The sequence below is a fragment of the Myodes glareolus genome, chromosome 2 (genome assembly GCF_982192425.1).
Source record: "Myodes glareolus chromosome 2, mMyoGla1.1, whole genome shotgun sequence".
Lineage (NCBI taxonomy): Eukaryota > Metazoa > Chordata > Mammalia > Rodentia > Cricetidae > Myodes > Myodes glareolus.
Window position 1 is genome coordinate 124,216,569 of NC_142027.1, and position 21,392 is coordinate 124,237,960.

Sequence of the window (21,392 nt, forward strand, 5' to 3'; positions counted from 1 at the left end):
AGAGCCACTCTAAGAAAGCAATCACTGAGCCCTCAGTAAGATGTCAGAAGAACAGCAAAACATGGATGGACACCTGGGCTCCAATCCTTTCCCCTGGTCCCCACCTCAATTCAGGGCAAGTCAGACAACCAAAGTCTGCTCAGCAGGCCTTCTGTCCAGCACGTCCCCCAGAGTGCTGTTGGTAGAAAACTCTTTAAGCAGCTCTAAAAATGGCTGACAAAAGTCAGGCAGTGGTGGTGCACACTTTTAATCCCAGTACTCAGGAGGCAGAGGCTGGCAGATCTCTGCAAATTCAAGGCCAGCTTGGTCTACAACAGTTAGTTTCAGGACAGGCTCCAAAGCTACAGTGAAACCCTGTCTCGAAAAACCAAAAAAAGAAAAAAGAAAAAAAAAAAGATGGCTGACAAATCTGGAGACAGTCAGGACTCCTCCTGACAAAGTGTTTAAATAGTGTTTCAGAATTTAGTCAGCTCTTCCTTTCCTGAATCAGCCAGAGTGCAGCCTCTACTAGGCACCCACTGTAAGACTGCACTCTTCAAGCCCTTGCCCTCCTCCCTGCCTCTAGAACAATAAAAGGTCAATGGATAATACTCAGGGACAAAGATAATGCTTCCAGTGTCTTTGGGGTTTGTCAGCCCTCAAGTCACAACAGGGACATAAAAGCTGCTGACAGTCACTGTCCCCAACCCCTCTGCCAACTACAGAGACAAACATGAAAACACGAGCGGTGGTGGCGCACACTTTTAATCCCAGCACTCGGGAGGCAGAGGCAGGCGGATCTCTGTGAGTTCGAGGCCATCCTGGTTTACAAGAGCTAGTTCCAGGACAGGCTCCAAAGCTACAGAGAAACCTTGTCTCGAAAAAAAAAAAAAGAAAAGAAAGAAAAGAAAAGAAAACATGAGAAGCTTTCAAAAAAGCAACCTAGGGCACAGAAGAGGCACTGTTCAACTGTGCAACTGAAACCATGATCCCCCCATGCCTGCCCAAATGAGTAGAGGGTCAGGTGACAAGGTAAGGGTGCCTAGTGTAGTGACACAGGGTACTGCCAAAATGTTCTCAGGGTAAAGGGTTCTATCAGTAAGGAAAGGGAGGCAGAGGGACATTTCAGAGAATGGAGCCAATTCAGAATATGTGACAGGGATGAACAGAATAGGACATAGCTCAGAGTGGTGGCAAATACCCATAATTCCAGCATTAAGCAGAAGGATCAAGTCAAGGCCATACTTGGCTACACAGTAAGTTCAAGGCCAGCCTGGGCTACTTGATATCCTTTCTCAGAAACCAAAATCAAACAAAACAGCAGGGGCCCTGGGGTTCTACAAAAAAATTACCATGAAAATATTCCCGAGGATCAACAGAGAGATTAAATAAATAACAACACATCCCACAATGAGATCCTACTGAGCACTGAAAACACTGCTGATGAGCATTTGGGGACTTGGGGAGGTATTCAGCAGCTGCTAAGAGGAAGAAGAGTGCACACTCAGCACGCCAAAAACAATTTAAAAACAAGGATAACTACCGGGGAGCCGAGAGGGTACCCCTGCGGGTTCCGATTCTTAGCTTTCCTTTTATCTACAGTCATAGTTTCTAAATTTTCTACAGTAAAATAAAAGTAGAATTTAAAAGAAAAGGGTAGGTTTTTTAAATTTTTTTGTCTGTTCATTTTATCTACTCACTCACATGCCACAGCGAGCATACAGAGGTCAGAGGACAACCTGGGAATTCAGTTCTCCCACCATGTGGGTCCCAGGAATAAAACTCAGCTCATCAGCCTTGGCAGCAAGCATATTTATCCACTGAGACATCTCTTAAAGTTAAAATGTTCAAAAATTATAATGGTTGGATTGACAGATCACACCTAAAAATCTCAAAGAGGAGTCTGAGGCAGGAGGATTGGCACAAGTTTAAGACAGGCGTAAACCACACAGTGAGTTTCAGAGCTACAATGTTAAGATCTTGTCTCACTAAAAATAAAAATAAAAAATGGAATACTATGGACACAGAAATAATGATGAGTTAAGTCTAGAAAGAGGACTAAAAATAGAGACAAAACTCCAAAGCAAGCATCTAAGCTGAGAAAAGCTACCCAGCACTCAGCAAACATGTCTCAGCAGAGAAAGCACTACATCTCTGATGAAAAGATTCTACTTTCATCTTCTCAGAAGTAATGGCACTTATAAATCATAAAGCTATCTGACAACATCATTATATAGCAGATCAAAGAGATGAAAAAAAGGAAATAGCTGGAAAGCCTAAGAAGCTCACCCCAGGTGAGCTGCACAAGCGAACAGTGTGCAGTGCTGTCAGTCACACACATGTTGAGGGACCTGTCGGGTGTACCACTGCGGTATAAGCCACCCCAAACGTAAGTGCCTAGACACACAGACAGACAGGCACACACACACACACACGGCCAGCACCATGTACAATAAGAAAAATATGTGGGTTGAGAACTAAGCAGGAGACCATCACAGCCTAACTTAAAAGTTATAGCTTTGTTTCAACTGTGACCAAAGGCCATCCAAATCTGACCACCCCACTCTAGTCACTCATGGCAATGAGACTGAGAGATAATGTAAAACTAAGATCAACCTAGAACCAAGAATTTGATTAAAAAAAAAAGGGAGGGGTGAACCTTCCATCTTTAGGGCAAAACCAGGGCTTCAGCACATCCTAACACAGTGTAATAATGGTCTTCAAAAAACGTGCACATCTTTGGGGTTCACTAGGCAATCTCAGATTTATTATCAGGAGATTATGATCCTGTGACTTCAAACAGAACAAGAAGGTACATAAAACAGAAAGGACCCCTCTAGAATGGTCCTTGGGCCAAAGTCAAATGGTAGCAAACAACACACTACCTTTATCAGTTAGGTCTAACCTAGATTCAATCTAGATTAAATTCAGTCTCCCCCATCCCCAAGTGCCTAATATCTGATAACTAAGCTTAAACTCTAAATTACAAACAAAACCAAAAGTTAAAAGTAGAGTCCTCATAAAAGTCTAGATTTCTGGGTCAGAGAATCCTACAGGGTTCAGATTACCTACAGGTAGTCTAGTGACATAGGACAATATTGAAAGGGGAAAAAAATCCAGATTTATTCTTCCAACTCTTCAGATATGCCAGATGTTACGCTGAGCTCATATTCCCAGACAGCAAGCATCACATGGGGCTAAGGGGCGACTGCTCTCAGGCCAAGACTCTAGTTCACAGCAGTCCTCATCACTTCCTGCTGCCTTCTCGTCACTGAGGCTGAGTCCACTGCTGCTTAAATATTTCCTAATAAATATTTCCCTGTAACTATGACTTCCAAAAGAGGACAAGAAAAAATACCAGAGGGCCTCTTGATCTCAGAAATGGCCTGTTTTATATCCTGGCCCTTGTGGCCATTCAAGTTTGTGACTTCTGACCCAGATTAACAATATTAAGAGAAAAGTCATAAAGAGATAATTTTTGCAGACAGTAATTTGGCAAGCTCCTGTGTAAGATGCAGAAATCAATTCCCATGTCTCTGTTCTAGGGGAAGCCTCAGACAAGGTCACTTCCCAACTATTTCTGTACTTACCGCATATACAAAAAACAGAATAACGGGATTTCTAGTTACTGACATACTGAGGACATCTAGTCCTGCATGTTCCAAATAAGATTTCATATAGATAACATTAGACATACAGAAATATCTGAATTATTTTCTTTTTCTTTCTTAATGGCCAAGCATATCCCAGCACCTGTCAGGCAGGAGAATGCTCATGAGTTCAGGATCAGCCTAAGCTACAGCGTGAAATCCTGTCTCAAAAAGACAAAAGAGGGCTAGGGATATAGCTTAGTGGTGCAGTGCTAATGAGGCCCTGGGTTTTATCCTAGCACCACAAAGACAAAGTAAATCAAAGCACTTGGAGGGCTGAGGTAGAAATTTCACTGAGTTTGAGGACAGCCTGTATTACAGAGTGAGTTCCAGATCAACCTGGGCTTAAAGTTGATACCAGTCTCAAAAACAAAAACAAGATAGCTAGAGGGACTCCAAAGGTAAAGGCACTTGCCATACAGGCCTTTGACTTAAATTCAATTTCTGGAAGGAAAGAACTAACTCCATAAAGTCTTCCTCTGACCTCACATGTGACCTACAATATGCACATGTGTGCACACGGGTGGGAGTGCATGTGCACACCCACAAAATAAAAAATAAAGGTGAACAACAATGAAAATGATAACAACAAACAAGCTAAAAATCAGCATCCTCCAGAACACCTCTTATGTCTTTTCCCAGTCAGCTTCTGCTCTAGTACTTCAGAAGTAAGTACCAGTTTTTTGTTTTTCTTTGAGCGGGCTTCACGCAGCATGGCTGCCCTGAACATTCTATGTGGTTTAGGATCTTCCAGAGCACAGGCATTACAGGCCCATGCCATCACACCTGATTCATAAGTACTCATCTCCTTTAGCCCATTTAGAACTTCATGTAAATGGAACTGGATACTCTTCTGAATTATGGTGTTATTTTGCGTCAAATACTTAAAAGCTTTTTTTTTTTTTAAGGCAGGTTCTCATGATCCCAGGCAAGTTTAGACTTGCTATGTAGCCAAGGATGGCCTTAAACTTCTGATCCTTCTGCCTTCATTCCCTGAGCGCTAAGATTAGACACTTGCCCCATGTCCAGTGTATACAGTGCTGGAGATTGAACCCATGGGCTTAATGAATGGCAGGATAAGCATTCTACCAACTGAGCTAAAGCCCAGTCCCTTAAACTCTCCTTATTTGGCAGGTTTCGTAAATTCAAGCACGTTGGAACCAGGTGGTGGTGGCGCACACTTTTAATCCCAGCACTTGGGAGGCAGAGGCAGTGGATCTCTGTGAGTTTGAGGCTAGCCTGGTCTACAAGAGCTAGTTCTAGGATAGGCACCAAAGTTACAGAGAAACCTTGTCTCAACCCCCCCCCAAATTCAAGCATGTTGTTCCACGTAGTTACTTCTTATTTTTATATTTATAAATTTTTATATTTATTTTATATTTATGTATTTATTTAATTTTTAATTCATTTTATTTTATGTAGTGTTTTGCTTGCATGTATGTACCTGCACTGTGTGTGTATGCCTCATGCCTGTGAAGACCAGAAAGGGTCTCAGGTCTCCTGGAACAGAAGGTTGTGAGCTACCAGGTCATGCTGGGAATTAAACCCAGGTCTTTTGGCAGAGCTGTTAGTGTTCTTAACTACTGAGCCATCTCTCCAGTCCTACTCTTCTTTATGCCTGTACACCACCATATGTGTGCAGGTGCCTCAAGAGGCCAAAAGAGGGTATCAGATCTCCTGGAACTGGAGTTCTGGACAGTTAGTTGTAAGCTGCCATGTGGGTGCTGGGATCAAACCTAGGTCCTCTGGAAACACAGCTAGTGTTTAACCACTGAGCAATTCTCCCCCCTACTTTCTTTTTGGTTGGCTGGTTGTTGGTTGGTTTGGTTTTTTGAAAGAGTTTCTCTGTGTACTCCTGGTTATTCTGAAACTCGCTCTGTCAACCAAGATGGCCTCAAACTCAGAGATCTGTCTGTCTCCTGAGTGTTGAACTTAAAGGCGTGTATCACCACCACCTGGCTTTTTGTTTTGTTTTTCAATAATTTTTATTTTTTTATTATTGGATGTAATCTGTTCCTGGGACAATATCACTCAAAAACTATATCTGTGGAAGAAAACTTAGTGTAGTAACCATGACTCTAGTCTATCTTAGTCATTTTTCTCCCTGAACATCATGACCTAAAGGACCCAAGTAAGAAGTACCTACCCAAGGTCACACTGACCTCAGGCTTCTAGTCCCATGTAATTTCAAATGTTTCAGAGATATTTTACATTTGCCCTATGTCTTAGGGGTTTTTTTATTTATTACTGTGAAGATATACCATGACCATGGCAACTCTTATAAGGAAAACATTTAATTGAGGTGGCTCGCTTACAGTTTCAGAGGTTCAGTCCTCTGAATCATCAATTCAGATGATAATCATCAATTATCATCATGGTGGGGAGCACGGCAGCATGCAGGCAGGCATGGCTAAGAGTCCTACATCTTTCAGACAACAAACAGGAAGACGACTGACTGTTACACTGAGTGAAAGAGACCTCAAAGCCCTCCCTCATGTGACACACTTCCTCCAGCAAGGCCACACCTCCTAACAGTGCTACTCCTTTTGGAGGCCATTTTCTTTAAAACCATCACACCCTGTAAGAAAGTTCCTACCTGACGCCATAAGAGAATCATGTTACAGTATATGGAAAAATCAATGTCCAAATAACAAAATACTTTCAAGTCTCCTCAAAAATATGTTTGTTGAGAGCTAGGGAGATGGTTCATTTGGTAAGGTGCCTGCCACACAAAACATGAGGAGCTGTGTTTGATTCATAGAACCCATATAAAAAGGCTGGGCAAGGGCAGCACGCAGCTATAATCCTAGTACTGGGGAAGTGGTAACAAGAACTCTGGTGCTCACGGGCCAGCTTGTCTATCCAAATCAGCAAATTTTAGGTTCAGAGAAATACCCTTTCTCAAAACGGGAGCAATACAGGTACACTTGAAATCAATCTCTGACTTCCACCCTGCATGTGCACAAACACAAAATAAAATTTAAAAACAAAATGTCTGTAGCCAGGTGTGGTGGCACATGCCTTTAATCTCAGTACAAAAGAGGCAGTGGATCTCTGAGAGTTTGAGGCCAGCCCAGTCTAGAAAATGAATTCTAGGCTAGCCAGAGCTGCATAGTTGAGACTCCACCTGTCTAACAATAATAACAACATAGAAGTCTATCATCAAGCATGGTAGCTTATATCTACAACCCCAGTACTTTGGAGGCTAAGGCAGGAGGAATATTGCAAGTTTGAGCCACTCTGGGTCATACAGTGAAACATTGTTTCAGAGAGGGAGAGAGAAGTATGTCCACGAATAAATAAACAAAAAGTAGTATATATTGGACGGAGAGATGGCTTAGCAGTTAAAAGTACTAGCTGTTCTTCCAGGAGACAAAGGTTCAATTCCTACAACCCACATGGTGGCTAGCAAACCTCTGTAACTCCAGTTCCAAGGGATTCAATGTTCTCTTCTGACCTCCACAGGTACCAGGTATACATGTAATGCATGCAGTAGGGGTGTCACTAGCTTGTCTACCAAGTACAAGGTTCAGTCCCCAATACCACATCGGAGTTGAGTGTAGTGCTACATGCCTGTAAGGCCAGCACTCAGGAGGCTGAGGTAGGATTGACATCATTCAGCTCAGGCTATTAGAAGACTGTCTAAAAAGAAAAATCTGATCTCTTGTTCTCAGAATATTCCTCAACAGAGTGCCATAAAAATCTCCAAGATTTTCTCTCTCTAATTCAGAGTTCCCCAATCCTTTGTTTGTACCAGTCACCTGACTCCCTCTGTCATCTCCGAGTTAGTATCTTCATTGTCATCCAAACAGGATCTTCATGCTCATGTCTAGGGCTCAAAAGCTAAAGACAAGGAATTTTGCTTCTGAAATTATCTTTCAGATCTGAGAGCCTCCCCTGGAACTACCAATGTCACTCCTTCTAGATTGTTCTGATGGTACAGTCTATCCCTAAAGACAACAAGCACACTAGGCTGAGGTTTCTTTAGGGAATCTGAGATCAAACCATATTCCTGTCACTAAACCATACAAATAAAAATAACATTTAGGAGCACGGCATTTTGAAAAGCTTTGTCACTCAGAAAGCAATCTCCAAACTCAAAGTTTCTCCTCCCAAAAGCCTCTTCACAAAGCCCAATAGAAGAAGCCTGGTGTGATGCTCATTAAACACAGCATTAGGGAAACAGGAACTCTGAGTTCAAACCAGCCTATCTACAAAGTGAATTCCAGGACAGTCAGAGCTTCATAAAGAAATCCTGTCTTTAAAAAAAAAAGAAAGAAAAAGAAAAAAAGAGGCACAGCGGAGAGGAGGATTATCATGAGTTTGAGAGAAGCCTGGGCTGCAATGTGAAACCCTGTCTCAAATGAATTGGGGTGAGGAGAATATATGACTATGAATATAAATACACAGAGCTCAGAGAGACAAAACAGAGCAGCATAGCCTATAGAACAAATACAAGTTCTCAGACTGGGCAGGATCAGAATTCAGTGTGATTGTGAGGCCCACTACTCTGATGGCAGCCAACACACACCCTAGGAACCAAGGTCCATAACACATACCAGCCACACAGGGTACTGATAGTCCCAGTGGCTCAGCCATCACCTGGAAAGTCAATTCATTCCTTCCCTCCCTTGTTCTCCCACGTCCAATTCATCAGCAAGTTCAAAACCATCTTGAATTCACACCATCCGACTGTGGACATACTGGTCTGAGAAGAGAGTTCAACAGCTTCAAGAGGGATGTTCGCTAGTTGTGATGAAACACACCTTTAATCCCACCACTGGGGAGGCAGAGACAGGTGAATCTTGTAGATCTCAGCCTGGTAGTGTGTCTCAAGGACAGCCAAGGCTATGTTGAGAGAGACATTGTCAAAAAAAAAAAAAGATGCTCATTTCAACTCTGGCTTCTAGTTCCCTAAGAGTAATCACCAGCAGATGAGCCACAATGAAGGTAAATCAGTATTCCTAATTCAGTAAGAATAATGTCCTCGCTCCCACTATAAATCCTCTTGATTCTTCAAGCTCACCTCTTTTCACTGTCCATGCCCAATATCTAGTTCTGCTGGTCTTTCTAATGCTGAAATGTGCCATGCTCACTCCACCTTGGGCCTCTTCTACCATTCACGCCTGACTTTTATTTTCCGCTCAGGTTGCAGGTTAACTTGAAATGTCACCTCCTCAGAACACTTCCCTGAGCAGTTCAAAGTATCTACCCACCTTTCCAACCTCGTTATACTATCTTTTGTTTTGTTTTATGTTCTTCATTGCAACTCAAAGACAAAATCAAATTTGCTTACTGACTTCTGTAAGAAAAGTTTCGTGTACCTCAAAAGCCTGACTTGTGCCCTGTGACACAAGGTGACCTTGTGAATATATGTTAGGAAATGAGCACTTGATTTGGCAGCAGACAAACCAAAATCACAGCTAGATTTCAACTCTGTGGCTGAAGAGATTCTACTTAGTGAGAGAGCCACTTAGCCTCCCTCCTTGCCTCCTTCTTAAACATCGAGATTGGAGACTATAGGGTTAATGTCATAAGGCTGAAGAGCTCTAATAGTAACAGGAAGTTTAGCAAACTCTAGGATGCAGAGGCTCCTGTAGCAAAGGACAAGAGAGAGGAAAGGGGGGAGTACTGGTAGACAGCAAGAGTGAGACTGTCAAGGAAAGTCACTTTTTTTGTTGGTTTTTTTGTTTTTGTTTTTGTTTTTCCAGACTGGTTTTACCTGTGTGACTCTGGCTGTCCTGGAACTCTCTCTATAGACAGGCTAGCCTTGAACTCAGAAATCTGCCTGCCTCTGCCTCTTAAGTGCTGGTATTAAAGGCTTGCGCTACCACTGACCAGCTGGAAAGTCACTTCTAAACGGAACAGTAAAGAAGGTTCTCTCTCCTGCTGGGAATAAGGGTCACCTGGCTCTAGCTCCAGTCTCCACAGCCCTCTGGTAGTACAGAAGGTGCCAGAATTGGTGAAGAATTAACAAGAACCCTTCCTGAGGTTGGCATCAGGGAGTTTGTGACCTAAATAAGCTCAACCTGAAACACAAGCCTTTGTGGCTTGGAATTCTAACCAACAAAAGACAGATTGCCACAAACACTGGTTGCCTGAACCGCAGATTTTATACCCAATAAGTAATTTGATTCTGGAGAAGAAATAATCTGCATCTTTCATGGGCCATTATAGGAATCCTACAAACAAGTCAAATCCATTGGTGTATGGGTGGTGGTCCATGCTAGTAATACCAGTACTTGGGACATAGAAACAGGAGGATTAGTCCAATGCCTTTAGTCCCAGCACTCATGAGACAGAAGCAAGTGGAAAGCTGTGTGTTTGAGGCCAGCCTAGCCTACAGAGTGAAACTCTATCTGGAAAAAAAAAAAAAAAGAGTTCAAAGTCAGATGATGAGATGCTCAGTTCTTGGTTTTTGTTTGTTTGTTTGGTTTGGTCTTTAGTTTTTGAGACAGGTTTCTCTGTGTTGCTTTGGAGCCTGTCCTGGAACTAGCTCTTGTAGACCAGGCTGACCTCAAACTCACAGAGATCCGCCTGCCTCTGCCTCCTGAGTGCTGGGATTAAAGGAGTGCACCACCACAGCCCGGCTAAGAAGCTCAGTTATTAAGAGTACTTGTTCTTCCAGAGAATCATTCCCATTCCCAGCACCCACATGGCAACTCATTCATAGCTACAGTTTTTAAGAAATCTGACACACTCTTCTGATCTACATGGGCACCAGGCATGACATAGTGCACAGACATACATGCACATAAACAAATCTAAAAGAAGAAAAAAAAATTAAAGTCAAGATATAAATTTTAAAAAGAGCTAAAGGTCAGGCTGGAGAAATGCTTCAATGGGTAAATGAGAATCCCCATAAAGCTGGACACAAGAGTCGGCATCTGTAATCCCAGCACTTCTATAGCAAGTTATGAGGCAGTGATGGGCAAATCCCTAGCAGCTTGAGAGTCAGGTAGCCTAGCATATGCAGTGGCAAATAAGAGACCCTGTCCCAAACAAGGTGGAAGACAAGAACCAACACCAAGGAAGGGCTACCTCCACATGATCTGAGTGTACACACATGTGTACATACACACACACTCTCTCATACACACACTTAGGACTATATGAGACCCTGTCTCAAAAACATAATGAAACAAAAATGTCAAACTGAAGCTAGACATAGTGGCTTGGATTTATAATCCCACTTATCTGAAAAGCTGAGACAGGAGACCTGTTTGGGCAACTTAGTGAGACTCTCTCTCAAAATAAAAGAGGGACAGTACTTGGGCCAGAGTGCATTAAGCCCTAAGTTCTATGACCCAAACAAAAACGTCAAATTGACTTTCAACAACACCCTCTTACAGAAATTATACCAGGCAGAGAATAAGGCCACAGTACACTTTACAGGCATTTCCTTTGAGCAGGGCTCTCCTGTCACTAGAGACCCCTGAACCAAGGCCAATCCATTCAGCATAACTATCATTCCATGGCGGGCTGCACGTTCTTTTGTGGAGGAAGAAGGCTTGAAGATATTCTTACCAAGCTCAGTGAGTAAAAAAGAGAGGTTAAGTGCTTAGAAACATTTTCTCAAGAAACAGGTCAGGCTGAGCACTGCACAACTATAGTATCTACACTTGAGAGGCTAAGACAAGAGGATAGTGAGTTCAGTGAAAAGCTGTCAATAGGAAAGAAGAAAAACAGGTGTTAGGAAGGTGGCTTAACAGTGAGAGTATATGAGCACTTGCACAGTGAGCATGCAGCATTCAGAGCCAGCACCCACATAGAGAAGCTGGGTGGAGCTGTGCACATACTCAACCCCAGCTCTGTGAAGCGCAGAGAAAGGCGATCAGCAGGGTTCTCTGGCGTCCAGTTCAGCTCCAAGTTACTGAGAGACTCTTTCTAAGGGACTAAGAGTGACAGAGCAGAACACCTCACATCCTTCCCTAGCCTCTCACACCCTGAACATACACATGGATACATACTGAGACACTTCAAAAAACACAGAAAGAAAAAAAAAGCTGGGCATGGTGGTGCGTGCCTGTAATTCCAGCACTCGGGAAGAAGAAGCAGGTAAACCTCTGTGCAGTGAGTTCCAGGACAGCCAGGGTCATATAGAAAAACCCTGCCCACCCTCCCCACCCTCTGCAAAAAAAAAAAAAAAGAAGAAGAAGAAAAGGAAAGAAAGAAAGAAAGAAAGAAAATAAGAACAGAAACTTTTGAAACTAATATGCATTAGTTTCCTATTGTGTTATAACTTAGAGATACAGAAATGAATTTATTATTTCATAATCTTCAAGGTCAAATATCAAATTTAGGTCTCACGGGGCTAAAACCAAGATCCAGCAAGTCTGTATCCTTCTAAAACACTAGCAGAGATGCTGCTTCCTGCGGCCTGCTCTTTTAAGGCTACCCATATTCCTTAGCTCACAGTTTCCTTCTTCCTCTTCTTCAAAGTTAGCTGCATCAACATGAGTCTTTTCCTACTGTGATCTTTCCAGCTCTCTCTTTCACTTGTTAAGGACCCTTGTGATTACACTGGGCCCACTCAGATAATATTGGCTGATCAGCAAACTTAATTCCATCTCCAGCCTAAAATCCACCTTACTGTGTAACAACATATTCATAGGATTCGTAAACTGGGACATAATTATCCTTTTGTTGTTGTTACATTTATTTACTTTGTGTGTGTGTGTGTGTGTGTGTGTGTAGGTCAGAGAAAAACTTACTGGAGTTGTTTTTTTTTCTTCTGGAAGTCTGTCCTCCCTTTCTACCATGTGGGTTGTCAGATTTGGTGGTAAATGCCTTTATCCACCAAGCTGTCTCATCAGTTTCAACACAGACATCTTCAAGGGTACTGTTAACCTGCCTATCACACCATCCAAGTGGGCAACAACACAAATGTCCACTCCACACCAACATTCCCTAAAGCATCAATCCATACAATTATCTTCAAAGAACTGAAAGAAAGATAAGCAAGACTCAACAAAGGCAAGTTTATAAAGTTGGTTCCAGATAACAGAGAATCCCTTCTCAATTCAACATACATTTCTTTTTTTTTTTGAAAGTAATTTTATTAAATTTTAAAAGTTTCCATTTCTGCCCCTCCTCCCACTCCCTCTCCTTCAACATACATTTCTTAATCACACAGTCTGTTTTAGAGGTACTATTAGCCTCCACAGGGAACTCAAAGGTGAAAACAGCAGGTTAGTCAGGACCACATAATCATACACACGGCTAAATCAAATAAGGGTGGTGGTTTTCCAAAGTATATGAGGTTCATTGACTTGAGGAAGGCTCAGATTGAAGGAAATACAGTTTTACCCAGTGAGGATAGGATTCTAAGTAGCCAAAGACATCCACCTTCCTATCTGGGATGCCCCGGGTGCCTTATAGCAATAGAGGAAGTGGCAACTTCATTTCCTCTAGGCTTCTATAAGTGGATGAATGGGGGGTCTTTTCAGTTCAAGAGACTTTTCCTGGTCTGAGGGTGTAGTAAAGTAATCATCTACAATGCATAAGATCCTTCGAATTAGGGCACACAAGATGGTCCAATGGGTAAAGGTGCTTGCTGCCAAGTCTGAGAAGCTGAATTCAGTCTCCAGGCCCCACATGGTAGTAGGAGAGAGCCTACTGCTACGAGTTGTCCTCTGTCATTTGTAACTGTAGTGCAGAAGGAGCAGGGATAGGCACATCCTAGAGATCACTGAGCAGCCAGCCTGGCCAGTCAATAATCTGAGTTTAGCCAGAAACCATATCTCAAAAAATAAGGTGGGGATGGGGAGGAATTTAAAAAATAAAAAGGTAGAGGTCAACAGAGGAAGATAATGGACACTACCTCTGACCTCTGCATGCCTACACACACGTGTACATGTGTACCTACATGCACACACACACACACACACACAAGTACTACATATACATGTGTACATACACAAATTTTTTAAAAATTTTTTTGAGAGTGTTTCTCTGTGTAACAGTCCAAGTTGTCCTGAAACTAGTTTTGTAGACCATGCTGGTCTCAAACGCGCAGAGATCTGCCTGCCTCTACCTCCCAAGTGCTGGAATTAAAGGCGTGCATCACCACTGCCTGGCATCATACACACAAATTTAATCCTTAACTTCTAGGTCCAAATTTATTTATTTATTTATTTACTTACTTACTTACTTACTTGCTTGCTTATTTTTGAGGCAAAGTCTCATGGCAACCAGGTTGCCCTGAAGTCACTATGTAGCTGTAGATGACCTTGAACTTCCCTTTTCCAAGAGTGCTGGGTCTACAGGTATCTACCACCACGTCACTCATTTGTGCCGAATGAGCGACAGTCTCAACTTTCTTTTCCAATTTTATTAACTCTTCCTCACCCTTCTATTGGACTGGCAATTAACCAGTAGACGCTACTTAAAATAGAAATTTGTTCCTAGACTAAGAGGTACATAGGCTTCTCTTAGGGAAGAGAATTCATTATTTCTGATAATTAACACTGGGGAAAAGGGATAAGCACTGAGTCCTAGATCAGCAAAACCATCCACACACTGGCTCTGGACACAGACTCATACACACTTGACCTGGTGTAGACATGCCTCCCAATACTGCCCTTAAATCAGAGTCATTCTTGTCACATCTTTTACATCTATCCTACAGGACAGTTACAACTAACTGTGCCTGTTCCCTCATCCCTGGTTTCTGAGCTATTTCAAATTACTGTCTCTGTAGCCAACGCCAGTGCACACTCTATAATAGTAAGCACACTGTCTAATGATTATAGACTAAGAGAAAGAAAGAGAAGAAAAGCAGCTTATCAGTGACATGGGAGCAAAACTGTAAAACTAAGTAATTTCTATAAATGAGTCCTATTATCATGCCTATCATAAGACTCCTCTAAAGCCAGGCGGTGGTGTCGCACGCCTTTAATCCCAGCACTTGGGAGGCAGAGGCAGGCAGATCTCCATGAGTTCGAGGTCAGCCTGGTCTACAAGAGCTAGTTCCAGAACAGGCTCGATAGCTACAGCAAAACCCTGTCTCAAAAAACCAAAATTAATTAATTAATTAAAAAAAGATTCCTCTAGAACAGTGGTACTCAACCTTCTTAATACTGCGACATCTTAATACAGTACCTCATGTTGTGGTGACCCTCAACCATAAATTATTTCATTGGTACTTCATAACTGTAATTTAGCTACTATTATGAATCATAAATATCTGATATGCAGGACCCACAGGTTGAGAACCACTGCTCTAGTGGAATGTGTAACTCAGATGGTAGAGTACTTGCCTAGTATTTACATCCCAGGCACAAAGCCCTGGGTTTGATCTCTAGTACCACGTGAAAAAAAAAAACAAAAACCAAACAGGTATGGTAGCATAAACCTGTAATCTCAGCATTCTGAGGGAGGCAAAAGGATTAGACATTCAAGACTGGGGTTGGAGAGATGGCTCTGGAGATAAGGTATTTGGTGTACAAGTGTGAGGACCTGAGTTTGCCCTCTAGGACCCAAGTAAAATGAAACATTCTGTAATAATCCCAGTACTCCTACAGTGGAGTCAGGAAAATCTCCAGTAGCTTAAAAGCCAGCTAGACTAGTGTATTCAATGGCAAACAAGAAACTCTGACTTACCCAAGATAGAAAGCGAGGTATAGACATCAGAAGTTGTCCTCTGACTTCCACATATGAACCATGGAGCAAGTGCAACACACATCAACAAGTCCACAAAACACTTGCATGTATACATATACACACACACACAGAAGAAAGAAAAAAGAAATGATAGTTCTTTTTTTTTTTTTTGCCTCAGCTATATGAGTTCAAGACCAGTCTGGTATATATGAGACCTTGCCTCAAAGAGAAAAGAAAAGATTTCTCTACTGGACACCTAAAATTTGCAGGACATTGTGGGCTAAGTCAACAAGTCCACAAAACACTTGCATGTATACATATACACACACACACAGAAGAAAGAAAAAAGAAATGATAGTTCTTTTTTTTTTTTTGCCTCAGCTATATGAGTTCAAGACCAGTCTGGTATATATGAGACCTTGCCTCAAAGAGAAAAGAAAAGATTTCTCTACTGGACACCTAAAATTTGCAGGACATTGTGGGCTAAGTCTTTAGTCCTTGCTATTCCTCAAGTCTGGCATAGCTTTTCACCCTGGGCCATGAACAATTACCACACAGGGCACACACATGGGCGCTACATCCTGAAAACATAGCCTAGACTCTGACAGTTCCTAATTTAAAAATCTTGAGGGCTGGCAAGATGGCTCAGAGGGGTAAAAAAAGCTCTGACAATATGGTAGAGAGAAAGAACTCAGCTCTTGAGCTGTTGTTCTCTCTCTCTCTCTCTCTCTCACACACACGCACAATGTTTAAAAACACACACAAACATAAAATAAATGTTTAAAAAGAAAAATGTCTCTTCAAATATCCACTTAAATAGTCACTTGCCAAAAATACCTATTACTTACGCCTAAATATAAGAAAGGTCATTTCTAGTCCAGCAAAGTGCCTTTGCAGATAAAAGGTGCTTGCTGCCAAGCCTGACAATCTGAGTTTGATATCTGGGATCTTATATAATGGAAGTAGAAAACTTTTTAAGTTGACCTCTGATCCCAACATACACACTAAATAAATAAACATAATAAATTTTTTCAAAAGACCACTGGCTACCCTTTAATCTATACCAAAAGAAGATAATAAAGAGAGAAGTGAAACCAAAACCAACCACAAAAAGATACACACAAGATGTATTCAGAATCTGTAAGAGGGGGAGGGGTGTACATGCATGGCATGCCTTAAAATGTTAAATGGTAGTTAAGAACCATGAACTAGTGTGCAGCTCCACTATAGGGGCCTTGGATAGACCCAGCCAAATCAAGATTGCTTCTGTGTAGTATTTGTTAGGCAGGCCCTTAAGAGTATCACTGAAAGACTCCAATTAGACACATTGTTTACTTTAGTTTATAGATGAGAAACTTAGGTCTTGTTAGATGTCTGGGTGGTGTTGTTTGTTTGGAGCTAGGGTTGCCCCGACAGCCCAGGCTGCCCATGAACTTGCCAAGCTCCTGTCTTAGGGAGCCTTCCATGTGCTGCGACTGACATTATGTACCACCAGTCTAGCTCAACCATCAGTTGACTGAGGATAGAGAGTTAAAATTCTACATTGCCCATCCTTTACATCCAATTTTATAAACTTCTTTTTGCCTGTAATTTGCCAGGAACCAGACCCAGTCACAGACATTATCACAGTTAATCCTCATCTCTGCCCTGCAGGGAAGTTTTATCCACTTCATTCTAGAGCAGTGACAGGATGGCTTAGAAAAGGAAAACCAGGCTGCTCTCCCCTGCCATCCATCACACAAGTCTGCCTTGAAGAAAGGCAATTTCTTTCCCTCCAAGATGTCCCAGAAACTGAGCACATGTTTTAGAACTAAATGAGGATGCTTATCCACAGGGCTACTTACCAGAGTGGGAAAGACATGGGTTTTTAAAAAACTATCCCTGAGGAAACTGAAATCCCATTTTATGACCACTTATCAAACAGACCAATAAACATATTCACAGTTCCCAGTACCCCCAAACCTACTACATCGTCAAGAGTCTGGTCAAACGGTTCAGCTACCTCTGTAATCTCAGCACTAGGGAGGCTGAGGCAGGAGGATTTCAATACATTTCAGGCCAGCTTGACCTACAAAACAAATCCAAGTTCATCTCCAAAGGGAAAAAAAGTCTTTGCTTGATACTGCTTATGATTCCTAGAACACCTCTCAGGATTGGGTAAAAAATAACAACTTCCCCTGTACTTGGTTCCTCCTCCAAAAAGCTGTTGAGCCTCATCTGGAAACAGCTGGGAGGGAGCAGTTAACAGGAAATCAAACCAAACAAAAAGCACAGAGTGTACTAGAGAGTGAGGCAGTAGAACCAAGAGCCCATGGAACAGATTGGAAGCTGGAGTTAGGAAGAACCTAGGCCAGAAACAGTCACATAGAAGACCCAGCTGGTCTTCCTCCCCAGGCCAAGCAGAAGAAACCTGGACAAGAGGTGAAGGCTCTAACCCTATATGAGGTCAAGCCAAAGCACTCTGAGCTCGGTCTGCTTTCCTCCCCCACTGGGAGCTTACTTCTCTGAAAGCAGCTGGTGGCCGTGACAGGTAAACTGAATGCAGAAACCCAGCTTTCTCTCGTTTCTCAGTTAATCTGTACCAAATGTCCACACTGCCAATTAAACCCAGTGAAGGCCACATCAGCCTCAATCATGCTCCTGACACCAATAGCATCTTCACAGGAAGTTACGAGCAGGTGGTCATCCAGGAACCTTTGATGGTAAACCTAGCTAGGTACTAGGTAGGCATGAGGAACAACAACAAAAGCAAGTGAGCCCATGAGGCTGGGAGATACCATAGGGCAAGGTAAGCTTCTTGCACCAAACTAGTAATACATTTTGCAATCAAGAAAATTAACTCAGTAATGGCCAGGTGCCAAAATATTTCTGAAAGAAATGGGAGGGAGGGAGGATTATTCTGTTGGTGTTATTTAATAATCCTTTAGGTTATCCACATAGAGCACAAAAGGAGACGGCTTATTTTTCCTCTGGCAGAGCTTTCTAAGAGAGATCTTTCTAGCCCAAGCCTCCAAAGGCTCAAGCAGCTTTCTCTCCCTATACATGAAGAAGTTTATATTAAAGTAAAAAAAAAAAAAGGAGGATTATGTTCTCTTAATAAAACACATTGCTGTCTTTTGCCTCTAGTTTTGTTTGAGAAGTTTTTCGTAAAGAACAGCTGATGCTGTAATCTAATTGAGTTTGATACCAATATAAGTGCTCAAAATAAGAGACCGAGGGTGCGCAGGACTGCAATTTCACTGTCATCTGTTTATTTGAAAACAGACTGTCTTCACAGGCTCAGTGCCAGCTCAAACTGGCAAGATCTAAGAATCGGAGCAAAGTCTGACCACCGAGCCATGGGAGGGTGACAGAAGGAAGAGCTATGCTATAGGAATAAGCTAGCAGGGAAACCTCCACATGAGGAAATGGGGGTGAGGTGCATCTCAGAAACATAACAAAGGAATGAGTTGGCTAACCATTTATTCCAGAGGGGAAAATGCCATTTAGAGCCAACTATCTAGTATTTTAACTTCAGGCAATTGAGTAATGCTTTTAATTTGGATTTATCAGGGCTCATTATCTACCTCCCGGGGGGAGGAGGGGTTGCTTGAACCCACGAATTTAAGACCAGCCTCCCAAAGCATGACCAGTCTCAAAAACTCAAACAGTAATAATAAAAACCATAAAAAAAGGAGTGGAGAGATGGCTCAGTGGTTAAAAGCACTGGCTGCTCTTCCAGAGGACCTGGGTTCAGTTCCCAGCACCCACACAGCAGCTCACAACTGTCTGTACCTCCTCTTCCAGGGGCTCCAACACCCTCACACAGACAAACATGCACAGGCAAAACACCAATGTACATAGAATAAAAATAAATTATTTTTAAAAATAAAACTGAAACAGGGCTGGCCGTGGCAGCACATGCCTGTAATCCCAGCCCTTGGGAGGCTAAAGCAGGAGGATTACTGCAAGGTCGAGGCCAGTCTAGATTATACAGTGAGTTTCTAGATATTTGAGACAGTGTGTCTCAAGATAACCCAAAAAGGACGAGGAATATTCCTACTCTTCACTCCACAGTCGCTGGAGTCATCTGGGAAACGATTTTGATGCTGCCAGCTGTGCAGGACTCAAAGCCCAAGTTAGTACAGTTTCTAAAGCAAGAGGCCCAAACAACAAGGATCCCCACAGAAGCTTCTACACACTGGGCAGCTCCAGACACTAGCAGGAGCTCCGAGAAGGCCTGCAGCTGAGGCAGAAAAACTACCTGAGGTGAATGCCTAGCAGACACACTGGGCAAGAGGGTGAGTGTGGAAAAAAAGGCTCACCTCCCAGGAAAGGCCTTTCTGTGACTCTGAAGAAAGGGTTCTCTGTCCCCGTCTCAGGACAGAGTCTGGGATGTCAACCTTACAAACGGACATGTCACACATACATCGTTTTAGGACCAACCAAAAAATCATCTAGCTAGACCTGGGTATGGGAGGCATGTTTGTGATCCCAGAACTTGGCAAGTGGAGGCAGGAAGGTCAAGAGGGGTTCAAGGCCAGCCCCTACTACAAGAGCAAGTTTGGGAGGCTCCTGGGCTACAATGACACCCTGACTCCGAAAGAAAAATAGAAAAACCTTCCTACTTGCCAGGGAAATAGACGGTCCGGGGGAGGGGAGGGCAGCTGGAGATCCGCAAGTCCTCCTCAGTGCTTCAAGGAGCCCTGCCTCGGAGCTTCCCAGCAACTGAGAGGTGAAAGAAGCCAGGCTGCAGATGCCGGGACCAGCAGGAAAAGTCACTAACACTTCAAGAGTGCCTACTACACACTGCACGCCCCACCTAGTTCAGTCCACCCCTGGGACAGCCCTCTGGAGGTCGATACCACCGGCACCCCTCTTTAGAAACGAGGAAATAGGCTCCAGGGCGTTACACAATCGTTAGATAGTGCAGCCAGCGCCCTAGCCACCCTGGACAGGTGATCTTAACCGTTGGGTGGTGCTGGTAACACACAAAGCAGTGGAGGGAAGGGGGTCCACGGAGCCAGGAGAAACAACACGCAAACCGGAGCTACACCTAGTTCTTGTCCGAAACCGGACCCACAGGCACCAGGGGAGGGGAGGGCCTGGATGGGGAACGCGAAGCCGGAAGAACCCAGGCACTGCTGACAGAACTACAGGCCACAACCCTGGCGCCTCTCCTAACTATGGAGACCCCAGACCCACAAATCCTCCTGGAAGCAGCCCCCAAAGGGAAAGCGTGAAGCCAAATGCCCCCGATGGTTTTGTCAAAGAGAAGGGAGTAAAGATGGGAAGGGGGGTGCCTCGGCCAGGTCCGGGAGTGGGGTTGGGGGCGTCACCGGGTCCTTACCTGTAGGCCAGGGTCATGCACTCGAAGAGCTTGGTGAGCGAAGCATCAATGGACAGATGGCAGGAGCTGGTCTTGCCGAAACTATAAGTCTGGCACGTCTGCTTGTTGACCGTGTCGAAATCATAGCCCTTCTTGGGCGGGTGCTCGCGGTGCGGAGAGGACACCATAAAGTGGCCGCTGTGGATGATCTGCTGTCGGCGGGGAGGCTCTTCGCGGCCCGGCCCGGCCCGGGGTGGCAGCGGCGCGGTGCTCGTGTGGGCCCGGGCTGAGGTGGCCACGCTGGAGGGGGGCGGCGGAGACGGCTCGTCTGTGTCCGAGTCGTCGTCGTCCTCCGGCACCTGAGGCTTGAGCAGCACCGAGCGGCCCCGACTGCGGGGCCGCCGCGGTGAACACATGAAAACGTCGGCAGCCATGAAGAGAACCTGGTCCGGGGCATCCCCCGGGAGCCGGGACGACGTGGAGCGAAAAGGCTGAGGGGACTGAAAGGCCGCCGGCCCGGCCCGGCCCGGCCCTCGCGCAGACTGCCCGGGAACGCGCGGCCAGAAGCGGGGGGGGGGGGGGGGGGGGCGCCTCCTCGTGATGTCACAGCTCGTCTCAGCCAATCGGATTCCTGCGTCTAACTCTTAAAGGCGCAGGGGAACCTTTCCTTATCTAGGAGGACAAAAAAAAAAAAAAACCGGAGGCCACGCCTCCATGCCCCGCCCCTGGCTGTCCTCTTTTCCCCCTCCGGGCTGGCCGGGGAGCCGGGGGACCAGAAAGCCAGGCCTCGCCCCTCCCAGTGTCCGGGTTCAGGGAGGTGTTGGCTCTCTCTCCAACGAAGTCTGGCCCCA

General features: G+C 44.0%; 1 protein-coding gene across 1 annotated transcript in view; it reads right to left on the reverse strand.

Annotated features, from left to right (window-relative positions):
* Positions 1-21,095, reverse strand: part of Mlxip (MLX interacting protein) — a 59,995-nt gene extending 38,900 nt beyond the window's left edge. The window contains exon 1 of the mRNA XM_048447166.3: positions 20,563-21,095. Within this exon, the coding sequence (XP_048303123.2) occupies positions 20,563-20,975 (413 nt within the window). The 5' untranslated portion in view covers positions 20,976-21,095. The remainder of the gene's footprint in view (positions 1-20,562) is intronic.
* Between the last annotated feature and the right edge of the window lie 297 nt (positions 21,096-21,392).